This window comes from Megascapheus bottae, chromosome 2 (genome assembly GCF_031878675.1).
Source record: "Megascapheus bottae isolate mThoBot1 chromosome 2, mThoBot2.hap1, whole genome shotgun sequence".
Taxonomy (NCBI): Eukaryota; Metazoa; Chordata; class Mammalia; order Rodentia; family Geomyidae; genus Megascapheus; species Megascapheus bottae.
Genome location: NC_143510.1, coordinates 2,608,005 through 2,635,905, shown reverse-complemented (window position 1 = coordinate 2,635,905; position 27,901 = coordinate 2,608,005). Strand labels below are relative to the sequence as shown.

Genomic DNA, 27,901 nt, shown 5'->3' with positions numbered 1-27,901 from the left:
ACCTGCTCCCTTAAAACTAAGGGAGTGTGAGACTCTGAGTTCAAGTTCCAGAACTGGCACCAAAACAAAAAGTGCTATTAAAGGAAATTTCTACTCCTTCAGTTTAAATTAATCCTGGCTGGTTTCTATTGTAAAGTGCACTTTTCCTTTGAATGCCTATTTGGCCCTTTTTATAAAAGAGGAAATATCCTGTCTTCATGTTTCACATTTTTAAGCTTTGGCAGGCACAGACTATTAATTTGTTTACTTATTTAGGAACTTGGGAAGCTTTCTCTCCCAGCCCCCTCTCTTTTCTTTGCCTTTCTTTTGTAGCTTAGTAACACAAACTCAACTTCAGACCTGCCTCTGATTACATTCAACTGCCTCTGAGGTTTACTGCTGTCTCTCTTCCAAGCCCTCTGAAGATGAAGCAGGAAGAATGAAATCATTGCATTGCAAAACCTGTGGCTCAGGGACCCTGCTCAGGACTAAACCTAGACACAAGTTTGATCAGGAAAGGGCTTTTACAAGCCAGAACTCCACTCCTAGCCAGAGAGCTGGCCCAGTGTTCCTATGTTAATGGAACTATATGTGGGCTCAGTGAAAATTTGGTCAATGTTTCCAAGGTGGGCATTGGTTGCTCATTCATGGATCGGAAGATTGTGGTACATAGAGAGCTTGGGAAGGAAAGTCTGTGGGACTCAAATGTCCAATGAACTGGCAAAAAAAAAAAAGCCAAAAGTAGAGCTGTGCAGCCTTGCAAAAAAAGAAAGAAAAGAAAAGAAAGCAAGCAAGCAAGCGAGCAAGCAAGCTCAAGCCAAGTGCGGTGGCTTACTCCTGTAATCCTAGCTACTGGGGAGGCTGAGATCTGAGGATCATGGTTCAAAGCCAGCCTGGGCACTAAAAAGTCCAAGAGATTTTATTTATTCATTTGTTTATCTGTGGGGCTTGGACTCTGGGCCTGTGCATTCTCCCTGAGCTCTTCAGCTCAAGGCAATCCACCTATATTCAGCAAGCAACATATTCTTTCTCCTCAGCCCTGCCCCCACCCACTTTGGGCTCCAGCATCCGCCCTGGAGCAAATGGCTTTCAGTGGACTTCAAAACTCCTTGGGGCCCCACTCTGCTCTGTTCTCATGCTAGCTCCACTTTTCTAGGTTTGCTGTGGAATCTGTCCTCAAATGACAAACTCAAGAATCTCATGATCACAGAAGCCTTGATCACTCTGACAGAGACTATCATCATCCCCTTCTCGGGGTGGCCGGAAGGAGATTACCCCAAATCAAATGGCCTGCTGGATTTTGATATATTCTACAATGTCACCGGATGCCTCAGGTAAAGCCCACCCATCTCCACGTCCCTAGGCAGGTCATGAGGCCTTTCAGTCATGCCTCTATTGACATGTTCATCACAAGATGCCTTTTAACTCCAGTGAATTTCCTAGTACAAGTACAGTACACATCAATTATTAGTCTGTATAAATCATTCTGCATGTGTGTGTATGCGTGTGCATGCATGTGCACACATGCAGACATATGCGCTAGAACTAGAGCTTGAAGTAAAGGCACTCTGTTTTTCTATTCAAGCCTGATACTCTACTGCTGGTGTCATACCTTCACTTCTAGCTTTTTGCTGGGTAATTGAACTTAAGATTTTTACAAACTTGGGGTGGGAGTGTGGCCTAGTGGTAGAGTGCTTGCCTAGCTTGCACAAAGCCCTGGGTTCGATTCCTTAGTACCACATACACAGAAAAAGCCAGAAGTGGTGCTGTGGTTCAAGTGGTAGAGCTCTAGCCTTGAGAAAGCTCAAGGACAGTGCCCAGGCCCTGAGTTCAAGCCACAGGACTGGCAAAAAAAAATGAAGATTTTCATGGACTTATCTACCCAGGATCCTTAGATCTCAGTCTCCTGAGTAGTTAGGATTACAGGTGTGAGCCACTGGAACCCTGCTAACAATGCTTCCTTTTTATAAAATCTTGGGTTTTATTTTCTTTTTGTCAAATTAGCTAGAAGTTATCCATTTTATTTATTTATTTTTAAAGAACCAGACTTTTGTTTCATGGATTCTTTGTATTTTTTCATCTGTATTATTAATATTGTCCAAATCTTTATTTCTGTCTGCTAATTCTGGGTTGGACTTGTTCTTATTTTTCTAGAAGTTTGAGATGTATAATTAGGTTGTTGGTTTTTGGAAAACTGTTTTAGTGTTTTGGTTTTGGTTTTTTTGGTTGGTCTTGGGGCTTGAACTGAGGGCCTGGGCACTGTCCCTGAACTGCTTCTGCATAAGGCTAGCACTCTACCGCATGAACCACTGTCCTTGGGTTTTCTCAAGGCTAGCGCTCTACCACTTGAGCCATAGCACCACTTGTAGCTGTTTCTGTCTATGTGGTACCAAGAAATCTAATCCAGGGCTTCATGCATGCTAGGCAAGCACTCTACCACTGGGCCACACTCTTGGCTCCTCCAGGAACTTGTGTGTGTGTGTGTGTGTGTGTGTGTGTGTGTGTGTGTGTGTGTGTGTGTGTGTGTGTGCGAGGGGTGGGAGTGGGGGTGGGGGTAGGGGTGGTCATGAGGTTGAACTTGGCGCTATCCCTGAACTCTTCAGCTCAAGGCTACCACTCTACCCTTGAGGCAAACCCCACTTCTCATTTTTTAGAGGTTAACTGGAGGTAAGAGTCTCAGGTAAGAAAGGGTATCAATGCTTGTGAAGTAATGCACCTTCTATCTGGTGAATATAATGTAACCCTTCTATTAATTACAATTAAAATATATGGAAAAAAACAACTAAAAAAAAAAGAGTCTCAGGTCCTTTTGTGCCTGAGTTGGCTTTGAACCTTGATCCTCAGATCTTAGCCTCCTGAACAGCTAGGATTACAGGCGTGAGTCACCACACCTAGCTCTCCCTCCAGGAACTTTTTTATTTCTCCTTATGTTTTCAATAATGGCTGCTTAAAGTAAGATGTCTGAAGTGTGGCAACCCCTTCCTGCTTTGGGGAACCACTTGCTTGGGGTATTGTTTTCTGTCTTTTTACCCAAAGCCTATATTTGACTTTGTCAGTAAGATTCGTTTCCTGTAGGCAACAAATGATTTTGCTTTTCAATCAAATTTACAACTATATGTTTTGATTCTGTTTTTGTTTTTTTGCCAGTCCTGGGGGCTTGAACTCAGGGTCTGAGCACGATGCTTGGACTTTCTCAAGGCTAGAGCTCTACCACTTAAGTCATAACACCATTTCCTGCTTTTTCTATGTATATGGTTCCAAGGAATCGAACTCTGGTCTTCATGCTAGGCAAGCACTCTTACCACTAGGCCAAACTCCAGGCCCATTCTATGTGTTTTGATTGGAAGGTTGAGACTACTCAGTATTACTATTAAAAGGTATCTCTTATTACCTGTCTTTTGTTATTTGTATTATGCTTGTTTCTTTTCTATTTTTTTTGTTAATCTGCTCATCCAATACTATGAATTTCTGATCTCCTTCTCCTCCTCCTCCCCCCTTCCCTCTTCTCCTCCTCCTCCTCTTCATCTTCCTCTTCCTCCTCTTCCTCCTCCTTCTTCTCCTCCTCCTTCTTCTTCTTTTTTGTTGTTGTTTGTTGTTGGTGGTCATGGGGCTTGAACTCTCACTGTCCCTGAGCTCTTCAGCTCAAAGCTTCCACTCTATCTCTTGAGCCACAGCACCACTTCTATTTTTGATTTTCTTCCTTTAAGTGTCTTATAACATAGCCATAAATTTCTTCAGCATTTGTTTATCATGGAAGGTTTTTTTTTCTCACTCAGTTGTGAAGTATAGGTTCATTGGGTACACTAATCTAAATTGACAATTCCTATTTTCAGAGATTAGATTATGTCTTTCCATGCCTTCCTGGAATATAGAATTTGTGTTGAGAAATGTGAAACTACGTAGAAATGAAGGTGTGTTTCAAATGGTAGAGTGCTAACCTTGAGTAGACAAGGCTAAGCAAGAATATGAGGCCTTAAATTTAAGTGCCAGTACTTGAATACACACACAGACACACACAGACACACACACACACACACACACACACACACACACACACGCGCGCATGCGCGCGCTTCTGTTATACTAATGAGCTTACCATTGTATGTCTTTTCTTGTGTCTTCTCCTTTGCAGCTTTCAATATTCTTTCTTTCTTCTGTATATTTTGTGCTTTAACTATAACATATCTAAAGGTAAGTATTTCTCCTCTGACCTTGCCTATATTCTATACACCTCTTCTGCATGGAGTCTCAGGTCTTTTTGTGCCTGGGCTGGCTTTGAAACTTGATCCTCAGATCTCAGCCTTCTGAGTAGCTAGGATTACAGGATGAGCCTCTAAGGCTTATTCTTAGCCTTTTCAAACTCAGCTTTGTACACTTGATTATGGCCAGCATTCTACCAATTGAGCTATATCTTCACTTCTAGTTTTTTGCTAGATGATTAGAATAAGAATCTCTTGGAGTTTGGGAAATGAGACCTGGCTTTGTGCCACCATCCTTACCTCTCAGCCTCCCGAGCAGGATTATAAATGTGAACCATCAGCCCCCAGCTCATATGAACTTTAGGATTTTTTTTTCCTATAAAGAATGCTATTTGGATTTTCATAGAGAGTGCCTTCAATTTGCCTTTGTTAACAAGCTCATGTAGGCAATGTTAATTCCACCTATCCATGAATGTGGGAAGTCTTGTCATCACTGTCATCATCTTGTGTCTTTAATTTCTTTTTTCCACGTTTTATAGATTTATAGAAGACTTTAGAATCTTTGATTACAAAAAATGTCTAAATTTGTTTTTCCTTGAGGCTGTTATGAGTGCAATTCTTTTCCTGGTTTCTTTCTCAGCCTGTTTGCTGTTAAGTCTGAAATTTCTGCCAAAGATGTATTACTTCTTCTCTAGTCTATATCACTCTGTCATCCTCTTTATTGTCTTCTGCCCTGATCTTTTTCTTCTCCTAAAGGACAGAAGTTGGAAGAAACTCAAAGGTAAGGAATTAACATTCCCTCAGGCAGGTACTTCAGTGGGCAAGTCAGCTCCATCTGACTCTATTTGGACTCCATCTGGGGAAAAAAAAAAACGAAAACAAAAACAAAAGATGGCCCCAAGAACAGAAAGATTCAGAGTTTTGGAAAGCACTTCAGGCCAAACACAAATGTGTCTAGGCAACCTGTATTAACAGCCTCACTCTTTAGTCGAAGAAATTAAGTCTCAGAGACTGTACTACCATTAAAGAACAGTTATCACAAAGTTGAGATTGGGAGAGAGGCCAGTGGGTTTGTATCACAGTTAAGCCTTTATTCTTGCTTTTATCCAACCCTTCCTTATCCATTGTATGCTTACTAAATGCCTACTATAGGCAAAGTGCTGCTTAGATTTCTGCAGTTTCAAAAGCAGTTGAGGTCTACCTCTCCTTGGAGGGATTCCGGGTTCATAGAAGAGACCTTACCTTGGAGAGGCAATGACTGTGCATGTGACGAGACATGGAAGAAACTGGAACAGATTATGTGGAAGCTGGGGGGCTGGCTTGAGGAACCAGAAGACTGTAGAAAGTCACCTGGAAGGAGCTTAAATTGAAAGTGGAATTTTATCAACTGGGTTTTATGACACCAAAAGTCTTTTTCCAAAATTTCAAGATGATCATCATAGGTTAAAAAAAAAAAAAGATAAAAAAGCTGGGCAGTGGTGCCTGTAATCCAAGCTACTCAGGAGGCTGAGCTCTGAGGATCATGGTTCAAAGCCAGCCTAGGCTCAAAAAGTCCATCAGACTCTTATCTCCAATTAATCACCAAAAAAACAGAAGTGATGCTGTGGCTCAAGAGGCAGAGTGCTAGCCTTGAGCTAAAGAACTCATGGACAGCTCCCAGGCCCAGAGTTCAAGTTCCACGACTAACCAAAGGAAAAAACAAAACCAAACCAATGGGATTGTATTCTGGGTGCTGAAGATCAAGCCCAGGGCCTCGTGTACTTAATATGTAAAAAATTGATTATTAAGAAGTGAATTCAGTTCATATAAGACTGCTGAGATCCATCCCTGGCCTGCACTGGCCAATCTGTACCCAGGATGTCTGGGATCCTAACAACTCAGAAGGCTGTGGACTGAGACTCACAGTCACAGTTTGAAGTCAGTCTGAACAGACAAATCCAAGAAAATCTTACACCCATCGAAGCATCAAAGAGCCAGAGTGGGAAGTGGCACTGTGACTCCAGGAGCAGGGTGGTAGCCTTCAGCTGAAGAGCTCAGGTACAGCACCCAGACTGAGTTCAAGCCCCACGACCCACCAAAAGCAACAACAACAGCGATAACAACAAGAAACCCTTTAGCCCTTGAGTTCAAGCCCCTAATACTGGCAGAAAACAAAACAAAACAACAAAAAAAATTTAAGAGTAGCAACTGTTAATACTATTGCGCTGGGAGTTTGGCCTAGTGCTAAAGTGCTTGCCTAGCATGCACGAAGACCCAGGTTCGATTCCTCGGTACCACATACATAGAAATATAAAAAAGCTGGAAGTGGTGCTGTGGCTCAAGTGGTAGAGCACTAGCCTTGAGGAAAGCCCAAAGCCAGTGCTCAGGCCCTGAGTTCAAGCCCTAGGACTGACCAAAAAAAAGCCAGAAGTGGAGGTATGGCTCAAGTGGTAGAATGCCAGCCTTGAGTGAAAAAGTTGAAGAACAAGAGGCCCTGGGTCTAAGCCCCAGTACCACACCTCTGGCACTGTGTACTCTGTTTTTTTTGTTTTTTGATTTGAGGTTGGGTCTTGCTTTTCCTTGATCAGCATGGACTACAGTTTTCACTACTGCCCACTGTAGCTTAGATGACAGACCTGCACCACCATGCTCAGCTTTTTCTGTGGAGATCATGTCTTACATATTTATTTTCTTCCTCCAAGCTGGCCTAGAACCTCAGTCCTTCTGTTCTCAATCCCTCACATTAGCTTGAGTAACAGGCGTGCTCCACCATGTCAGGTATTGCCTGAGAATTGAGTCTTAATTGAGTCTTGCAAACTTTTTCCCCGGGTTGACTTCAAACCAAAATCCTTCCTGTCTTGGCCTCCCCAACTCCACCTACTGAATAGCTAGGATTACAGCCAGATTGTATATTTTGTTCTACCTCCCAATATTGTTTCAGTTTGCAGACTGAATCCTTGACTTGGCTGATGTTTGTTGATATTGATTGCAGAATAACAGACTAGCCCTTCTTTCAGACTAGAGATTTTATTCCTCTGTTAATTCAAGTGAGGCTCCCTACCTCTGTTGCAGACAACCCAAACTACCGGTACTGCTCTCTCTGGGTTAGTCACAAACAAGGCCAGACTGTTTGATATGTATCAGTTAAGAATTGAGCTAGAAAGCCTTGGCCTAAATCTCCAACTGACCGAGGAAGGAGGAAGCTTCCTTATTTACCATTGTCTTATGTGGTAGCTCCTCTGGTCTCCAGGGAATCCATCACTTCCTCCCAAGCACTGAATGCACGGGTATGACTTGGTGCCTTCCTTACAACATGTGGTTTTAGGAAGCTGCTAATGGTTGGAGAACACCAGGTTTGCAGCCATGACTTTCTAAACCCATTATTAAGGCTGAGAATGTGGCTTAATGATAGAATGCTTGCCTAGCATACACAAAACCCTGGGTTTGATTCCTTAGTACCACATAAACAGAAAAAGCCAGGAGTGGTACTGTGCCACAAATGGCAAAAGAGCTCAGAGAGAGTGCCAGGCCTTGAGTTCAAGCCCCAGAACTGGCAGGGGGAAAAAGCATTAAAAAATTAAGTCATTATTGAGTATACTAGACCTTAAGACTGATCTTATAGCCACCAGGTTCTGATGTATATGATATATGAGAAACTACACCATTAACAGGTTATGATAGCTCTGTTTTAAAAATAAATTCTCCTTCTTCAAATTCCTTCTTTGTTTGGTAAAAACATCTCAAAGGGATACATTCCAAGACCCAGGAGTGTGACCTAGTGGTAGAGTGCTTGCCTAGCATGCACAAAGCCCTGGGTTCGATTCCTCTGTACCATATACACAGAAAAGGCTGGAAGTAGTGCTGTGGCTCAAGTGGTATAGAGCACTAGCTTTGAGCAAAAGTGCTCAAGGACATTGTCCTGAGTTCACGCCCCAGGACTTACAGAAAACAAAACAAAACAAAAAGGATACGCTCCAAGCTGGGTGCCAGTTGTTCATACCTGTAATCCTAGCTACTGAGCAGACTGAGGATCCCAGTTCAAAACTAGCCAGGCAGATGCTTATCTCCAATTACCAGCAAAAAGCCTGATGTTCTTAAGGAAGAACACAAGGCCCTGAGTTCAACCCCAGTCTGGCCTAAGATTAATTATCAATAATCAGTTGGTTAAATTATTATGTAATTTTATCAGAATTCTTAACTGTATACATAGTTACTGTAATTACTTAATTATAAATTATACAGGTGTATTGTGGTATGCATTGTTTCTCCAGGCCATTTAACCACACATTGGCCTCTGAGTTGTAAGGACCTTGGTATGCAGGCAGGAAAACCAGGTGAGAAGATACCTTCACACCCACAGTGCCCACACACACCTGTGCATGGAGAGGCCAGTGAAAAGCCTCTTAGAAACAGCAAATTCTAATTTTCAGTATGAGGCTATCATAATGATAATTGTGAACAAAATTCCACAGTACCTTAGCTTCAGATTTTTTTTTTTGCAGACTACAGATAATGAACTTGGAAATTGCCCAATGTATCTAGTCAGCATCAAATCATAGATATTTTTATCCAGTGACATTTCCCAGTTTTGAGTTTGGTATGTGAGGATAAGCTTTTGTTACAGTGTCATTCATTTTAACAGAGGCTTAGCCTTCTTCCTGAGTTCTAGAAAGGCCTGAGGTCTTCTCTTCTCCCCATGCCCACCTTCCTTTTTCCCTTTTTCCCTGTAACACTTAGGAATGTGTAAGAATATGTCACAGATTTGCTCCCAAATATGGAAATCTTGTGACGTCAGGATGCCATCCCCATCCCTACTACCTGCATGATGCCAGCTAGCAAACACTACAGTGAGCCTGCTAACAAATCCTTCTTTCTTCTATTCTTCCTTCCTTCCTCCCTACCTTTTGTTGTTGTTGTTGGTGGTGGTGGTGGTGGTGGTGGTAGTGGGGGGAGGGGGATTGAACTCAGGGCCTGGGCGCTGTCCCTGCACTCTTTTGTTCAACTCTAGGGCTCTACCACTGAGCCATAGCACCATTTCCAGTTTTCTGGTGGTTAATTAGAGATAAAAAAATCTCATGGACTTTCTTACCAGGGCAAGCTGAACCCTGACTATCAGATCTCAGCCTCCTGAGCCACTGGTGCCTGGCTAGGATAGCAGACTTTCCATGCTATGACACACTGGATGTCAATTGAGTCAGACTTGCCATTTGGACCCAGTGGAGGTGGAGAATGCCAGAGTTCTTGCCTTTGAGAAAAAGTTCATCTCCTTCTTCCTTTCTTCCTGTCCAAATGCCCTAGTCTTGAACCTACAACCCCAGAACGAAGACCTGGGGTTTTTTTGTTGGGGATTTTTGTTGTTGTTTGGTTGTTTGGTTGGCTTTTGAATTTTGGTTGTTTGCTTTTCTGTTTGTTTGCTTACTTTAACTGGTCCTGGGACTTGAACTCAGGCCTGGAGATAAGTGTCTCAAACTTCCTGCCTGGGCCGCTTTCAAACTGTGATCCTCAGATCTTAGTCTTCTGAGTTGCTAGGATTATAGGTGTGAGCCACCAGCACCTGGCTAAGATGATTCTTCTGTTATGCTTTCATTTATAGTTTAAAGATCGTTTCAATGCAAACTTCTATTGAGTTATCTACAGGAAATAATTAGAAATGGGTATGGCTCAGTTTTCAGGATCAGTTCTGACGGTGTGACCATGTTAAATTCTCAAAAAACTTTTTAAAAAAAGACAGCTATACTACTTTATACAAGTTGCTGGTTCTCTTTAGTGGTATAAATAAGATATTCCCTTCTCTCTAGTGGCTTCCATTCATGGATGAAGCACTATAAAATCAACAGTCCTTATCAGTGATATTTCTGGGTAGCTGAGTAAGGTGGGAAGTATGTTTGGTATGCAGGGGTAAGTGCTGGGGCAGTGGGATTTCACACACTTTCTGTCAGCAAAGGCATCAGCTACCAGGAACCCTGATAAATCTGATTGCTAGCACATAGGGTCTGGATAATAGCAAAGTACAGGACATCAGTTAGTATGCATGAGCCAGCAGGACTGCCAAGCTGAACAACCATTCTGACCCCACATAAGCACCTTGCAGTAAACCAGCTCACTTAGTCATTAGCAGGTCTGAAGTGAGCTTAGCAGGCAGTGAAAGAATCCTTTTGCTTTGTGAAAGCAGTTTAAGTTGGGTGCTAGTGGCTCACGCTGTAATCCTAGCTACGCAGGAGGCTGAGATCTGAGGATCTCAGTTCAAAAACCAGGCCAGGCAGGAAAGTCTATGAGACTCATCTCCAGTAGACTGCTCAGAAAAAGCCAGAAGTGGCTCTGTGGTTCAAATGATGAAGCCCTAGCCTTGAGCACAAAGTGACTCAGGAACAGTGCCCAGGCCCTGAGTTTAAGCCCTAAGACTGGCAAAAAAGAAAAAAGAAAAAAAAGAATTTTCATTGTATCCATTCAATAACCATTTAACTATATATACATATTTTTAATCTTTTTGTTTCTTAGTTTGGTACTTGGGATACAAATGAGGAAATTATACTTACTAGGCGAGCATTTGCCACTGAACTCCTAGCCCTCAAAACTATTTAATTGTCAGTATATTTTTAGTGTTCAGTGTGTTAGTCCTCTTGTACTCAGGCGAATCATAGACCTGCCATGTCTGTGGGTGAGCAGTCAGCTTGTGCTGGCTCAGAGCTCCACCTGCTCGTGGGATGGGTAAGAAAAGCAGCTCCATCCCCCATGCTCTTTTTTCTTGGTAGAAAACACCATTTCTTTCTTTTTTTTAATGGAAAAAATGTATTTTATTTTATTTTTTCTGTTTGAAATCTAGAAGCAATAAGCTTTTCCATCTAGACTACAATTTCTTTCTTTGAAAACACAATTTGGGGCAGAAGTAATTTTTGAAATTGCTTAATGTAATTATAGTATTTTTAAAACACACGCACACACACCTCACTCTGGCATCAATGTCTTGTGCCTGTAATTCTAGCTACTCAGGAGGCTGAGATCTGAAAAATCATTATTTGAAGCCAGTCAGGCAGGAAAGTCCATGACACTCTTATTACTAATTAACTACCAAGAAGCTGGAAGTGGAGTGGTGACTTACATGGTAGGGCATGAGCCTCTAGCATAAAAGCTAAGGGAAGCATGAGACCCTGAGTTCAAGCCTCAGTACTGATGAAAGGGATGGGTGAGGGAAGGAAGGAAGAGTTTGAGGAAGGGAGGGAGGGTGGGAAGGGTAAAGGGAAATGGAAAGGGAGGCAGGAAACGCTTAAAAGCAGCCAGCCTAATACATTTTCTTTTCCTTTTGGTTTCATTTGGGGCTTAAACACAGGGCCTAGGCACTGTCCCTGAGCTCTTTGCTCAAGGCTAGTGCTCTACCACATGGACCCACAATACCACTTCCAGTTTTCTGGTAGTTAATTGGAGATAAGAGTTTGGTGGACTTTTCCTGCTGAGGCTGGCTCTGAACAGTGATCCTCAGATCTCAGCCTCCTGAGTAGCTAGGATTACAGGCATGTGCCACCAGCACCTGGCTGCTACTCTTTAAATATGTAGTGTCCATACTAGAACTAGAATTCAGAGCCCTGTGGTTTTGTTTAGTTGTTTTTGTTTTTTTTTTTAACTTTTAAGTTCTCTACACTTGAGCCACACATCCACTTCTGGCTTTTTTTTTTTTTTCCGGTTAATTGGAAGTAAGTCTCCAGATTAGGCTGCCCTCACTGGATTCCAATTGCCACCCTCAGATCTCAGCCTCCTGAGTAGCCAGGTTTACATGCATGCTCTACCCATGGTTAGAGCATCTGGTTTGATATTTATCACTAACAGTTTGTACAGAAACCTTCAAGATCTCAAAATAATATCCTTATCTTTACAATTGAAAAAACTGTTACCATAGCAAATTAAAAATCTTGAGAATAAGACACAGAGCAAACTAGAATTCTGATATATGGTATATTGCCATGTCTTAGTTGTCATTGATAACTTAACTACAAAACATCCGCCTTGTGCCTAGGACCATAGCCTAGTGGTAGAGTGCCCAAGCCCTGAGTTCAGGCCCAAGGACTGGCAAAAGAAAGAAATTATATATATATATATATATATATATATATATATATATATATGCATGCATGTTGCGTGGCCAAGAATTTGGCCAAATGGTAGAATGTTTGCCTAGCATGCATGAAGAACCTGGATTTGATTCCTCAGTACCACATATATAGAAAAAAAGCCAGAAGTGGTGCTGTGGCTCAAGTGGTAGAGTGTTGGCCTTGAGGAAAGCCTAAGGACAGTGCTCAGGCCCTGAGTTCAAGCCCCAAGACTGGCAGAGGGGGGGGCATGCTGGTCACACCACTAAGACATGGTTTTTGTGTGTTCATTTTTCTTGATAGAAACATGAGCTCAGCGGGGGCTGACGGGAGGAAGGTGATGAGGAGATGCGATGGGCTCATTGACTCCCTGGTGCACTACATTCGAGGGACCATCGCTGATTACCAGCCAGATGACAAGGTGACCGAAGCTCTCCACCTCAGCCACTGAGTTGCTCTTGTGACTTCTACTATGTTGAGTATTCTCTCTTCTGTGCTGTCCTGGGGCCTGATCTCAGGGCCCGGGCACTGGCCCTGAGCTTTTGTGCTCTCGGTTAGCACTTCACCACTTGAACCACTGCTCTACTTCCTGCTTTTTGGTGGTTAATTAGACATAAGAGTCCCTTGGACTTTCTTGCCTAGGATAGTATGGTCCTCACATCTCAGCCTTCTGAGTAACTGGGATTACAGACGTGAGCCACCAGTGCCCAGCTCATAATTCTAGAGTTTATTAATATACATAATTATTGCCTAGAAGAAGGTAGAAATCTAAATGATCTTTGCTGCCTGCTGTCCCTCATGTCCCATGGTCTCTGGATAGCAAGCCTTGTGCACTCTACCTCTGAGAAGCCATTTGGTCCGTCCCCTCTTCCTCAGCTCTAGTGTGGTTGCTTCTGTTAGGGCATCTTTCTCAGAGGTTATTACAGCAGCCCCTGCTCAGTCCCTAGAAGTCATGTCACCTTGTGTACTCCAGTGTAGTATGGTTGCTACATTAAGTGGCTGCAATTTGGACTCAGGTTTGGAGTCATAGCTCCAGTGGTAGAGTACCAGCCAGTGAGCAAAAGAATCAGATACCACGTTTGAGGCCTAGCTTGGAAAATAAAATAGCAAGGCACCAGCTATTAGAGGATCATGGTTCAAAGACAGCCCTGAGGGAAAGCCTGTAAAAGTCTTACTTCCAATAAACCACAAAAATCCAAAAATGGAGCTGTGCCTCAAGTGGTAGAACAGTGCTAGTTAAGAGCACAAAAGCTCAGGGATAGCACTCAGGCACAGAGTTAAAGCCCCAGGACCAGCAAATAAATAAATTAATAAATTTTTAATGTAAAAATAAAATGTGGCCTGGCACCAGTGGCTCACACCTGTAATCCTAGCTACTCAGGAGGCTGAGGTCTGAAAGCCAACAGGGCACAGAAGTCCGAGACTCTTATCTCAGTGAACCACCAGAAAACCAAAAGTGGCACTGTGGCTCAAGGTGTCAGAGCTTTAGCTTTGAGCTGAAGAGCTCAGGGACAACACCCAGGCCAGGAGTTCAAGTTCCATGACTGAAAAAAAAAAGGAAGAAAGAAAGAGGGTGGGAGGATACTCAGCTACTGCAGAAACAGCTACTGCAGAAACAGGTTGAGGGGAGATGAAGGACAATGGTGGTGAGGGCATGCATGAAAGGAGGGAGAAGGGGAGAACAAGTGCAGTCGTTATATTCAGTGTACATTATATAAAAATTGAACTTCAGTACTTGAGGGTAGGGATGGGAGCTGATGGTGGAAGGGGTTGATCAAGATTCATAACACAGCCGGGCATGGTGGTTATCTACAATTAACCACGAAAAAAGCCAGAAATGGAGCTGTGGCTCAAGTGGTAGAGTGGCAACCTTCAGCGAAACAAACTCAGGGCAACACCCAGACTCTAGCTGCTGATGGAAAGAAAGGAAGAAAGAAAGGGGAGGAGGGGAGGGGGAGAGAATGGGGGAAGTAGGAGGAGGGAGGAAAGAAGGAAGAAAAGAGGAGTGGAGGAGAGGGAAATTCAGCTTCTAGCCAGGTGCTGGTGACTCATGCTCATGATCCCCAAGCTACTCAGGAGGCTGAGATCTGAGGGTGACGGGACGTCTCGAAGCCCAGCAGCCTGGGCAGAAAAGTCCATGTGACTCTCATCTCCAGTTAACCCACAAAAGGCAGACGTGGAGGTGTAGCCAAGTGAGAGTAAGAGGTAGTAAATTTAAGCCCTAATTCTGGCATAAACATAAAAACACATCAAAAGAAATTTAGCCTCTAGTGGTTAACATTAATGCCTACGACCACTCATGATCCAACGTCACTCCCAGGTTCTGTTTGCCCTGGGCATCTTCTAGGCCAGGCTCATCCAGTTGGAAGAGGTGCCTGTTTGTGTGTGCTTAGTGTCCCGTCCTGTCTTCTCAGGCCACGGAGAACTGCGTGTGCATTCTTCACAACCTCTCCTACCAGCTGGAGGCAGAGCTCCCGGAGAGATATTCCCACAGTAACTACATTCAAAACCGGAACGTCCAGACTGACAACAACAAAAGTATTGGGTGTTTTGGCAATCGAAGCAGGAAGGTGAAAGAGGTATATTAGAAAGTCCTTTGTGAGGAATTGGAGAGAGAATGCACGTCTGTGTGCCTCGAATACTTAGTGTTCATCAGATGCTATTTTCAATTCCTGGTGCCCTTTCATCAACCCTGTGAGATGATGTTTGGTTTACTGTGAGGAAATATACAGAAAGTGGCTCACACCTGTAATTCTAGCTACTCAGGAGGCTAAGATCTGAAGGATCATAGTTCAAATCCAGCCTGGACAGAAAAAAAAAGTCTATGAGAGGTTTATATTATCTCCTAAAGGCCTTATGTCTAGTTGACCTGCAAAAAGCAAGTCATGGCGGGTGGCCCAGTTGGTAGAGCACCAGACTAATGGGAAAAAGCCAAGTGAGAGCACAAGGCCCTGAGTTCAAGCCCCAGTACCAAGATACAAAAGGAAGAAAGGAAAGGAGGGGAGAGAAAAGCAATGGGGTAGGGGAAAATATGTTCCCAGATTAGTGCAGGAGGAATTGGGCCTCAGTCCCAGGCAGGGTGGCTCCAGGTCTGCTGCCCAGTCCTCTGTGGGTTAGGAAGTGGGCTTGCTCTGCACAATGCAGTGTCGGCAACCACCCTTACCACATTTGACAATGCAAGGCAGCCACAAGGCGTGGCTTTGGGCCTTCTAAAAAGCAACTGCAGACACTGGGAGCAAACGGCACAGGAAAGAATATGCATTTCTGCCCATAGAACATAAGAACTGAAAGAATGTGAATGCCCATTTTTCTTAGTAGCATGGTATCTGTGAACTTGGAGGACAGTGGATCCCTTTAGGGTCGGTGCTGTCCAGGGCACCTCCCAGGCATTTGAGGGAGAGGCCTGCACTTCCTGTCTTTAGAGCAGAGGTGACTCATCTCACTTGCACCTTAAAAACAGCCTGAAAGCCATGACAGAAAGGCCTGCTGATGCTCAGTTCTCTGCATTTCTTCCTCAGTATGAGATGTAACTTGTGTGAAGAGCCTGGAAGGTGTGGAGGGGGGGGGAGAGGGAGTCGGCTTAGGCAGAAAGAATTAATGTGGGCTAAAAGTTTAGGAATTGGAAACTTACCTTTTTTTTTATTACCTTTATTTGGAAACTTATCTTTTTATTTATTATTTTTTGCCAGTCCTGGGCTTAGGCTCAGGGCATGAGCACTGTCCTTGGGTTTTTTTCCTCAAGGCTAGAGCTCTACTTCTGGCTTTTTCCTTTGTATGTGGTACCGAGGAATCGAACCCAGGTCTTTGTGCATGCTAGGCAAGCACTCTACCACTAGGCCACACTCCCAGTTCATCCTTTTTTATTTTTATTACCTTTTTATTTACAAATCTTTAAACCCTCGATTTCATGGACTTCTGACTATATAAACGAACGTTTCTAGACTATAGTTGATGTGGATGCAGGGTTGTAGCTACCACTGGAGTTCATTAATTCTGAAGTTGCCGTGTGTGATTAGCAATCCCAGGACTTGCCAATGCCTGAGGAGAAGAGCAACCCAAAGGGAGTGGAGTGGCTGTGGCACTCGATCGTCATTCGGATGTATCTGTCCCTCATCGCCAAGAGTGTCCGAAACTACACGCAGGAAGCATCGCTAGGAGCGCTCCAGAACCTCACCGCGGGGAGTGGCCCCGTGAGTATCAGGAACCTTCTGCTTGTTAGAATAACGTCATTGTAGCAGACACTCATAGTGCACACCTGTGATCCTAGCTAGCTACTCAGGAGGATGGGAGCTGAGGGGAGCAGTTCAAATCCAGCCCCGGAAAGAAAGCTGTGAGATTCTCATCCTCAATCAGCAAAAAGCCAGAAGTAGAGGTTTGGCTCAAGGGGTAGACTACTGCCCCGAGTGAAAAAACTAAAAGACAGTGCCAAGAACTTGAGTTCAAGCCCCACACACAATTCAACACAACACAAAAGCCAAGGGAATGGGTTTGAATGGATAACAGCTGGATTTCATGGATTCAGATGGTGAAGGAGAAATTTACTAATGAGAACTGAGAATGTTCTTAGTGAAAAAAGTAAGACTCGATGGTGGGTAGGCAGGGACAACAGATGGCTATAAAGCTGGAACGGAGTTCTGTGCTTCCTCCCCTGAGCCCCCAAACTCAGCCAGAGCATGGAGAGCTGAGTCTGTCATGTGATACGCTCAGGAATTCTGTAGTTATTTGAACTGATGTTAAAACTCTTTGCAGTGATCCTGATCAGAAAAAACTGCAAAGTTCACCGTCATGAGCCAGTGTCTCGCAACTGTAACTCTAATGAATTAGAAGCCTGTTTTGAGGGTCACAGTTCAGTCAGTCCTGATAAGAAAACCCATGAGATTAGCCCTTAAAAGGCCAGAAGTAGACTGGTGGGGTATAAAAAGTGTAATCTTCAACTAGCCCTACAGAGAAAAGAACTCTCACAGAAAACAAGTAGTGTTCACATTTTGGGTGTCGGGGGGGGGGTGGGGAGGGTCATGGGGCTTGAACTCGGCCTGTATGCTGTCCCTGTGCTCTTCAGCTCAAGGCTACCACCCTACCCTTGAGCCAAGCCCCACTTCCCATTTTCTAGAGGTTAATTGGAGATAAGAGTCTCAGGTCCTTTTGTGCCCAGGCTGGCTTTGAAACTTGATCCTCAGATCTCAGCCTCCTGAGTAGCTAGGATTACAGGCATGAGCCACCGTGCCTAGCTACTTTTTTTTTTTTTTGCCAGTCCTGGGCTTGAACCCAGGGCCTGAGCACTGTCGTTGGGCTTTCTCAAGTCTAGTGCTCTACCACTTGAGCCACAGCTTTCTTTCTGGTTCTATGATAGTTAGTTGGATATAGGAATCTCACAGATTTTTCCTGCCCAGGCTGTTTTCAAACCTTTATCCCCAGATCTGTCTCCTGACTAGTTAGGATTACATAAGCTGTTGGTAGATTTTCAAGCATCTTCCTGAACCTCTGGTAACCTGCAGGAAACTTAGCATCCTGCAGCGATCAGAGGGACTCACACTTACACGGTGTCTCATGTAGATGCCAATCTCGGTAGCTCAGACAGTTGTCCAGAAGGAAAACGGCCTTCAGCACACCAGAAAGATGCTGCACACTGGGGATCCCAGTGTGAAGAAGACTGCAGTGTCACTGCTGAGGAATCTATCTCGGAATCTTTCTCTGCAGAATGACATTGGTAAGTCACTAAAAGTGTCCGCATGTTGTAGCACACGTCTGTAATCTGAGGTACTTTGGAGGCTGAGATCTGAGGATCCTGGTTGCCTTGGAACCAGCCTTGGAAGGAAAGTCAATGAGCTCTTATCTCCAGTTAACCAACAAAAAGTGGAAATACACTCATACACACACAACTTTATATTTTTCCTTGTGTTTATTAAACAACTGTGTATCGTGTGTGTGTGTGTATGTGTGTGTGTGTGTGTGTGTGTGTGTGTGTTGGGCTGGAACTCAGGGCCTGGGCGCTGTCCCTGAGTGTTATTCACTAAAGGCTGGTGCTCTACCACTTGGAGCCACACAGCTCAGTTTATTTCTGGTAGTAAATTGGAGCTAAGAGTCTCACAGACATTTGTGCTTCGAACCACGTCCTCTAATCTCAGCCTCTGTGTATCTTTTATGAAGTCCTTTTTATCCATTATATAATGGGATCTAATGGAGAAATTTTCCTTTATTTTATAGCCAAAGAAACCCTTCCTGACCTGGTTTCCATCATTCCTGACACAGTTCCGAGTACTGACCTTCTCATAGAAATGACAGCCTCTGCTTGTTACACACTGAACAATATAGTCCAAAACAGTTACCAGAATGCTCGGGACCTCCTGAACACTGGGGGTCTGCAGAAAATTATGGCCATTAGCTCAGGCGATGTGTAAGTTCTTTAATATTTTCCTATCCCTATCTCCTATTTTCTTCACCACTCCTGTGTGGATCCAACAACTGTTGAGTGTCCCTTCATTTAGTATCACAGCAATATGCACACAGGTTTGGTCCCATCCGTCAAGGGAAGGAGCTGTATCAGCCAAGCCATATTGTTAACCATACTGTATGCGCATGTACATGTGCATGTGTGTGTATGTGTGTCTGTGTATCCATGTGTTTATGTATGTGTGTGCATGTCCTCAAGGCCTCGATCCTTGCCTGGCTTTGTTCACTCACGGCTGATGCTTTACAGAGCCCCAGCTCCACTTCCAACTTTCTGGTGATCGAATAGAAATAAGAATCTCCTGGACTTTCCTGCCTGGACTGGCTTCAAACAAGGATCCTTAGCCCTCAGCCTCCTGAGTAGCCTTTGTTCTCAGGCTCTTGCTCTTCTAAATGGCCAAGTAATGCCTATAATACGTTTCCTGAGCTGTGGACAGGGAAGTTCATTCACAGCAGTATAATCTTGTGCCCCACCCTCTGGCCTACGGGATCAGGTTCTGTAGGGAACTGTGAGTGACACCCTAATGTATCGCTCTCAATTCCTCTCTCACTTCCTCCTCTCATTCCCTGCGTGGTGAGAGTAGGAGAGTCCAGTGTGAGTCAGCCCTCATTCCTGTTTTCCATTTATGGCCAATCCTTACAACTAGATAATTTAGTATTGTCTTTTTTCTACAACTCCGATTGTTCTGACATGTCACCAGTTCCTTTGGTAAATAACCAGCAACTCATTCAATTGAGTTTCAAAGCTGGACAAATGTGTGCCTGACTGTGCAGTGTGGGGGGCCTGTGGTGAATGGGGTGGACTCATCTCTGCCACCCTCTCCTCAGAAGGCCTCAGGGCTATGCAAGCCCCCTCGGGGATCAGACCCACACCCTCAATCCAGGCTGAGACCCAGAGGATTGCGGTTCAAAGTCAACTGGAGCAGAAAAGTCCACTAGACTCCACACTCCAAAATTAGTGGAAAAAAAAAAACAAAAACCAGACTGGAGGTGTGGCTGAGCACATTAGCTGAACAAGCACCAGGCCCATACCAACCAAAAAACAGATTGATAGAAAGTGGCGCCCCCTTCCCCCGCCACTGATCCTGGGGTGTCCCTTTCCTTTCAGCCATGCCCCCAACAAGGCCACCAAAGCTGCTTCTGTGCTGCTGTATGGCTTATGGGCACACACAGACCTCCATAACGCCTACAAGAAGGTAAGCATGGGTGCCAGAAGGCCATGAAGGGCCCTGCCCTGTCACCCTGGGCTCACATATGGAGCTACCGACCCTGCCCTCCTCCACCAGGTGTTCTCACCTTTCACCTGTCTGTTTGCTTTTTCCAAGGCTCAGTTTAAGAAGACAGACTTTGTCAACAGCCGAACTGCCAAAGCCTACCACTCCCTTAAAGACTGAGGAAAACGGAAACACTTAGGAATGTTCTCTCACTGTGCTCAACTATGAAGAAAGCCCCAAAGGATAACACCTATTTTTCTACTGCCCAGCCTGAAGAAACCTCAAAAACAAAAACCATGTCTTTGTTTCTATCCTTTTCTATTGCCATGGCTTCCAGAATCCAGAAAACAGAATAACAACCTAGCAACAGGATTTTTTTTTTGTCAGTCGTGGGGCTTGAGCTGTAGGCCTATGCACTGTCCTTAAGCTCTTCAGCTCAGGGCTAGTGCTCTACCACTTGAGCCACAGCGCCACTTCCTGTTTTCTGGTGGTTAATTGGAGATAAGAGTCTCACAAACTTTTCATGTTTGGGTTGGCTTTGAACTTCAATCCTCAGATCTCAGCCTCTTGAATAGCTAGTATTTCAGGCTGAGTCACCAGCATCCAGCTAAGTTTGTCTTTTGATGGCAATCTCTCTGCACACTCCCTCACCTTTGAGCCAGGAATGTATTGTCCTGTGTTATCAAAACAACAGGAATATTTGCATAATTGTTCAGAAGAAAGTAACATTTTCTAAGCCTGTTTTTAATCTCTAGGGTAGGTGTCCCCCCTCCTATTCTGATTTTGAGCTGAAGAAATTTAGATCAAAGAACACGCATGATGATAAGATTGGATTTCTTTCTTTTTCTGTGTGTGTGTGTGTGTGTGTGTGTGCATGCACATGCATATACCAATACTGCGCTTGAACTCAGGTCCTGGGTGCTGTCCCTTAGCTTTTTGCTCAGGGCTGGTGCTTTACCACTTCCAGCTTTTGGTGGTTAATTGGAAATAACGTGAGCTACTCTCATTAGCTCAAAGTCATTGATCTAAGTTTAGGAAACTTAAGGGAAGGAAGTCACATTGTGGAAGAGTGTCAGACATCTGGCCCCATAAAAGTAAGTGCGAGGTACATTGCCATCATCAAGAGAAGCAAGCATGCTTTAAATGCTATTCAAGCTGGGCTAGGATTAAAACCTTACAACCAGCACTCCCAGCTCGGATTCTGTTGTATTTTGCTTCTTTAAAGTTTCTTAGTGTTGGACATAGCAATTGGTGGAACACCAGCCTTGAGTGAGAAAGCCAAGGGAGAGTGCACGACCCTGAGTTCAAAGCTCAGCACTGACCCTCCAAAGAGAGTTTTACATTTTGTCATGAGAAGGAAAAAAAACCTCCTCTTGGCAGTTAAAAAAAAAAGAAGAAATAGAAAATAAATTCCTATTTCTAGTTAAGTACATGTGTAATTAAGTCTTTATTATATTTGAAACTTAAAAAATGTTTTCTACTTTAAAAAAATCTCAGTATTGGGATGGGAGCATGGCTTAGTGGTAGGCGACTTGCCTAGCATGCATGAAGCCCATTCCTCAGTGCTGCATAAATAAAAAAAAAAAAACCTGAAGTGGTGCTATGGCCCAAGTAGTAGAGAAGTAGCCCTGAGCAAAAAAAGTTCTGGGACAGTGCTCAAGCCCTGAGACATTAGCAAAAAAAAAAAAAAATATCTCAGTCCAGACAACTTAGGTTACTAATAATCCAGGTCAAAATGAAAGTAGTCAGATGACAGTTTTGTTTTTGCTAGTCCTAGGGCTTGAACTCAAGGCCTGGGCACAGTCCTTGGGCTTTCTCAAGGCTAGCACTCTACCACTTGAGCCACAACACTGCTTCTGGCCTTTTCTGTTTATGTGGCACTGAAGAATCAAAATCTACCACTAGGCTACACTCCCAGCCCTTGTTTTTTTTGTTTTGTTTTGTTTTGAACACAGGAGAATTTCTCCCTTAACCATGTAGAATCTGTTCCTCCAGATAGTGGTTTATTTCTAGTATTTCTGTGGTTTTGTTTCTTTGTTCTTAATGCCGGAGTTTTTGTTGTTTTGTTTGATTTTTTTTTTTTTTTGGTGCCAATCCTAGGGCTTGAACTCAGGGTCTAGGCACTGTGCCTGAGCTATTTTGTACAAGGGTAGTGCTCTACCACTTGAGTCACAGCTCAATCCACTTCCAGCTTTTTGCTGGTTAATTGGACAAAGAAAAGAATCTCGTGGATTTTCCTGCTCAGGCTGGCTTCAACCCACAATCCTGAGATCTTAGCCTCCTGAATAGCCAGGTCTCCTGGCTACCCTTCTCATTTATCTGTGTTAAGAACTCCAAAAGGTGGCTCCACACACAAATTCTAGATTGCAAATTCCTGTAATAACTACGCAGGAGGCTGAGAGCTGAAGAGTCTAGTTTGAAGCCAGCCAAAGGAAGACAAATTCAAGAGACTCTTATCTCCAATTTGTCCAGCAAAAAGTCAGAAATGAAGCTGTTTTCTCAAAGTGCTAGCCTTGAACAACAATCTGAGCAAGAGCATGAGGCCTTGACTTCCTGGCCCACTAGAGGCAGGCACACACACACACACACACACACACACACACACACACACACACACACATCAAAGTGGTGTCTGGAATGTGGGAAGATGCTGCCTTGGGTCTCTGTTCCTGGAAGCATTTGTTTACACCTGGTAGAAATGAAGACCAGGTTGGGTTATCTGATCCAAGGAAGAAGGGCTTAACTTGTCAAGTGAGAGAGTAAGCAGGAGTGAACAAATCACTTCAAAACCTATTGAGCCAACTTTTAAAAAGCAGTTCCTTAAAAGAATGGGGTATGTTTATAATTATATATAAATAAATAATGAGTTTTCCCTTAAACATATACATGCCTAGGAATGCAGGAGGTTTTTTTTTTTGCTTGTCTAGGGGCTTGAACTCAGGTCCTGGGCACTGTCCTTGGACACTTTTGCTCAAGGCTAGTGCTCTGCTACTTAAGCCACAGTGCCAGAATGCCACTCCTGGTTTTGAGTATGTGGTACAGAGGAATCAAACCCAGGGCTTCATGCATGCTAGGTGAGTACTCTACCATTAGGCTATGCTCCCAGCCCATGCAGAGGATTTTGGAATGAAGCAGCCCCAGATTACAGAAGTGCAGGGTCATGGAGCTGGGAAGGCACCTGGTCAAGCCATCTTGCAGTATATTCTTGTGTCAAAAAAGCTTGAGTTCATATTAATGTGATGACAGAGCCATACAAGTCCTTTGTTCAGATGATACCAGCCTGATGGAGAATAGGTCTGTAGTGAGAAACGGTAACTGTTGCCTTTCAAGTATTTGTTGTGGGAGAAACAAAACAGAAATTTTCCATTTTCAGTTTTTTAAAACTCACACTGTCAGTTATGAAATTGCAAGACTTTGAAGTTCGGAGTTAAGGCCTTTAAGAAAACCTGTCTCTTTTTATACCATGTAGAGAAGAGAGATCAAAATGGTATTCAGGGCCGGGAGTTTGGCCTAGTGGTTAAAGTGCTTGCCTAGCATGCGCGAAGACCCGGGTTCGATTCCTTGGTACCACATACATATAAAAACGCTGGAAGTGGTGCATTGGCATGACAGCTGTTTAAACCATGAGCAGAAGGGAAGAGCACTCTGAAGCCCAAACTCTAGGAAACTGTTAAACAAAGCACTGGGCACCAGTGGGTCATGTCTGTAATCGTAACTGAGATCTGAGCTAGGAGTGAGGCCTACTAGTAGAGTACTTGACTAGCACGCATGAAGCCTTAGGTTTAATTCCTCAGGACCACATAAACAGAAAAGGCCAGAGGTGGCGCTGTGGCCTAAGTGGTACAGTGTTAGTCTTAAGCAAAAAAACCTCAGGGACAATGCCCAGGCCCTGAGTTCAAGCCCCGGGACTGGCACAAACACACACACACACACACACACACACACACACAATTATGAGCCCTAGTCTCCCTGATCATCCATTCTTATACACACATAAACACATCACACACACCCATCCTTCACAGAGCCAGGTAGAGGTAAGAAAGAAAATAAATTCTAGACAAGATATTCTGAATGTCTGTTTAGCAGCATCCCCTTGTAAATATCTGTAATGATGTTAGATTTAGATTTTTTTCTTTCATGTGAGAACTGGTCCAGAGATTTTTTTTCCACAAGGCTGGTGTTCTACCATTTGAGCCACACCTCCATGTTCTGCTTTTAGTGGTTAATTGGCTCAGGACTTTCTTCCCTGGGTTGGCTTTGAACCAGGATCCTCAGATCTCAGCCTCCTGAGTAGTTAGGATCACAGGCAAGAGAACCACAGAGATGAAAAATTAATAGACATGTCTTCTGCACGCCGGGAGTGAGGTGCTCAAGGTGAATCTGCCTCCACAAGCAGTCATGAACCCACAGAAGCAGGTTGGGGGCCCGTAAATCTCACATCCACGAGCAGTTCAATCTCTCAGAAGCCAGACATTACCTACAAGCTGTTAATACTACCTTTGGCAAACAAGAGAAGTCTAGACTCTGCTTTTTTGCTAAAACTATACAAGGATTTTTTTTTCTATGACTAATCCTTTGGGTGGTTTTACTTCTTGGACTATGTAGATAAAAGCTGAGGTTTGCCCTTTTTGTGTATGCACTGGGACTAGAACTCAGGATCTCCTGCTCTTGCTTGGCTTTTTCCACTCCAGGTTACCATCTTGAGCCACTCCACTCCAAGTTACCATCTTGAGCCACAGCTCCACTTTCAGATTTTTGCTAGTTAATTGGAGATCAGAGTCTCATGGACTATCCTACCCCAGCTGGCTTTGAACTGCACTTCTCAGATCTCAGCGTGAGCCACTGGCACCCAGCTGAGTTTCTTTTTTCTTTTGCTTTTTTTTATCAGCCATGGGGCTTGAACTTAAGAGTTTGGGCGTTGTCTCTGCTCTTTTGCTGAAGGCTAGTGCTCTACCACTTTTAATCACAGCACCATTTTCGGTTTTCTGGTGCTTCATTGGAAATAAGAGTCTCTTGTTCTTTCCTTTAAATTGTGATCCTCAGATCTCAGCCTCTTGAATAGCTAGGATTACTGGTGTGAGCTGCCAGCACCCGGCTGGATTTCTGTTTTTAATTACACCTTTCAACATAAATACATTGCAGTGAATTTTTGGTCCTGGAGCTGAGGCCAGTGAAAAGCGACTATGAGAAAGTTGTCAGCAATGTCCGAGTCATGTCACTATGGTGGACCATGTCCTTTACATTACCTGAGCACGGTCAGTTCATGCGTGTCATTCCAGCTACTCAGGAGGCCGAGCTCTGAGGATCACAGTTTGAAGCTACCCAGGCAGGAAATTCCCTGAGACTCATCATCTCCAGTTAACCACCAAAGAGCTGGATGTAGAGCTGTGGGCTCCAGCCTTGAACAAAAAATCTCAGAGACAGAGCCCCAGCTCTCAGTTTAAGCCTCAGTTACTACACAAACACACACACAATCACTAGGATGAGAAGCAAGGGCTTTTTAAGACGTCTTCATTGTTAGCAACAGTCAAGCCAGAATTAAGGATGTATAAAAACCCCATCCTCAGGGGACCTTATAAAGCTGGGAAAATTCCAATATTTAGAAAATGGACAAAATATTTTTCTTAGCAACCTTTATTCTTTTTGCTCTTTGATCTAATTGGGGATTTCTGTAGCCTTAATTTAAGAAGTAAAAATGATCTATTTTAGTGGTATTGCTTTAACAGCTCTATATAAGAATTAAGTGTAATTATGGAAAGTAGCAAGTCCCCATTTTTTTGGTGACTCAGTACCTAAAGTGACCTACTTCCTCATTTCATTTAATGTCCCCTTTATCATTTATGATAGTTCAGTTGCATTTTAGTAAGAAAATTGAGCATTGCATGGTGGCTTATGCCTGGAATATGAACTACTCAGGAGGCTGAGATCTGAGAATTGTGGTTCAAAGGCAGCCCAGGCAGAGAAATCCAGGAGACTCTTAGGTCCATTTAACCAGCAAAAACCTGGAAATAGAGCTGTGGCTTAAAGGGTAGAACATCAGCCTTCAAAACTAAGCCAGAGCCCCAAGTTCAAGCCACAGTAGTGGCAAAGAAGAAAAAAAAGTAAAAATTCACTCGTGCATCCAGTAGATGTGTTCAAGAAACACATAAACCGACCAATGATTTTGTGTGTGTATGTGGGGGGGGGGGAGAGGAGAGAGGAGAGGAGAGGAGAGATGTGAGTGCTGGGGCTTGAAAACGGCGGGGTACTATCCTTGATCTTAATTTTTGCTCAAGGCTTGGGCTCTGCCACTGCAACCACAGTTCCACTTCCAGCTGCTTCCATTGTCCCCTCCTCTTGCTCCTTCCCCTTTCCTCCTCCTCCCCCTCCTCCTCCTCACTTACCACTAGGCCAAACTCTTGGCCCAGTTTTGTTTAATTTTAACACAAGACACTTTTTGTCATTATTTCCGTGATAACTTGTTTTTAGTCTTTAAAGGCCTATAAGGTTGGTAAACTAAAGAAAGCAGATTCTTAATCCCAGGGTAATTGAAACAAGTGAAATCAAGGATCTAAGAGTTATCTATGATTTGATTATATTGCAGGGTCCAGCCAGGGTGCGAGTTTCAACCTTACCCAAGTCTAAGGTGACCTCTGCCTTTCCCACACATTATCTTTCTACAAGTAATAGAGTTTGTGAAATACATGCTTTTTATTGTTGCCTAGTCTCCTAACCCAATCTCTTGCAACATTTTATTATCTTACTTAGATGGTATATTTATACCTTACTCAGACTACACATCCTCATGCCTGCCAAAATGACTTAATTCTTCTCTTTCTGCCTCATTACAGTTAATTGGATTCTATAAACACACATGCATTTTAAATTAATATTTTTTGTATGTACTGGTACTGGGACTTGAACTCATGGCTTCCTGCTCCTACTTGGTTTATTCTACTCAAGGCTGATGCTCTACCACTTGAGCCACACCTCCCCTTCTGGCTTTTTTCTGGTTAATTGGAGATAGGTGTCTCCCGAATTTGTCTGTCCAGTCTTGCTTTGAATCTTGATCAATCCTCACATTTCAGCCTCGTGTATCAGTAGGATTACAGGCATGAACACCCATGCCCCACTGAATTGGCTAATTTCTGAAGAGAATTCAAAAAATGAAATCCAACAGTTAATTCAGGAACATTGAAAAAAAATGTAGAGAAGCCGGGTCTGGTGGCTCACGCCTGTAATCCTAGCTACTCAGGAGGCTGGATCTGAGGCTCTCAGTTAAAAGCCAGCCCAAGCACTAAACCGTGAGACTCATCTCCAAATAACCACTAGAAAACAGGAAGTGGCACTGTGGCTCAAGGGGTAGGGCAGTAGCCTTGAGCTGAAGAGACGGGCCCAGACTTCAAGACCCACGACTGACCAAAAAAAAAAAAGAAAAAGAAAGAAAATAGAATCATTTGCTTTAGTCGGATGCAGCAGAAGGGAAGTACTCAGAACTGTACCACTAATGAAAGGCTTAAAAAAATGTGTTTAATTAAAACAAAAAGCAGCCAGAAGGCAATCGTCATCATGGCAGTCAGATGGGACTGTGTCCCAGAAGAACAGTAACAAATAGTTTTGAATCTTTCAGGCACATGGCAAGAAAATTCCTCTCATTGAATACTCAATGTGAACAAATAAGTATACCTCTTTTCCTTTGGCCTTTTGCACACCAAGTCTGATTTCCTTGTGTCAGGTCTCTGGGTCTGTGCATTAACATTTACTTGTCCCCTAAATGTAAGACTCATCTGAATGAGCTGTTTCTAATCTGCCTCCTCTTAGGCTGATAAGTAATTACTGTGGATGTGGGTGTGTGAGCTATAAGCTGAGCTCTCTACTGAAAGCCTGCATCTCAGCCAGCAGGACCTTTGTTCAAAGCCATTTTTGACAGGAGGATGGAACTGCCCTGCGCTGGCCCCAGTGCCTGGCCTCCAGTGTGTGTGGGGGAGATTGACTAAGCCCGCCCCAACTGGGGGCTGAA

At 43.7% G+C, this 27,901-nt stretch overlaps 1 protein-coding gene across 2 annotated transcripts in view; it reads left to right on the top strand.

The window, feature by feature from the left end:
- Pkp2 (plakophilin 2) overlaps positions 1-20,304 on the top strand; it is a 108,859-nt gene extending 88,555 nt beyond the window's left edge. For both annotated transcript variants that reach the window (XM_090319627.1, XM_090319621.1), the window contains exons 6-13: positions 1,136-1,313; positions 12,542-12,659; positions 14,653-14,817; positions 16,255-16,428; positions 17,792-17,945; positions 18,443-18,632; positions 19,794-19,881; positions 20,011-20,304. In XM_090319627.1, coding sequence (XP_090175753.1) covers positions 1,136-1,313; positions 12,542-12,659; positions 14,653-14,817; positions 16,255-16,428; positions 17,792-17,945; positions 18,443-18,632; positions 19,794-19,881; positions 20,011-20,079 — 1,136 coding nt within the window. In that variant the 3' untranslated portion in view covers positions 20,080-20,304. The remainder of the gene's footprint in view (positions 1-1,135; positions 1,314-12,541; positions 12,660-14,652; positions 14,818-16,254; positions 16,429-17,791; positions 17,946-18,442; positions 18,633-19,793; positions 19,882-20,010) is intronic.
- The last annotated feature ends 7,597 nt before the right edge of the window (positions 20,305-27,901 follow it).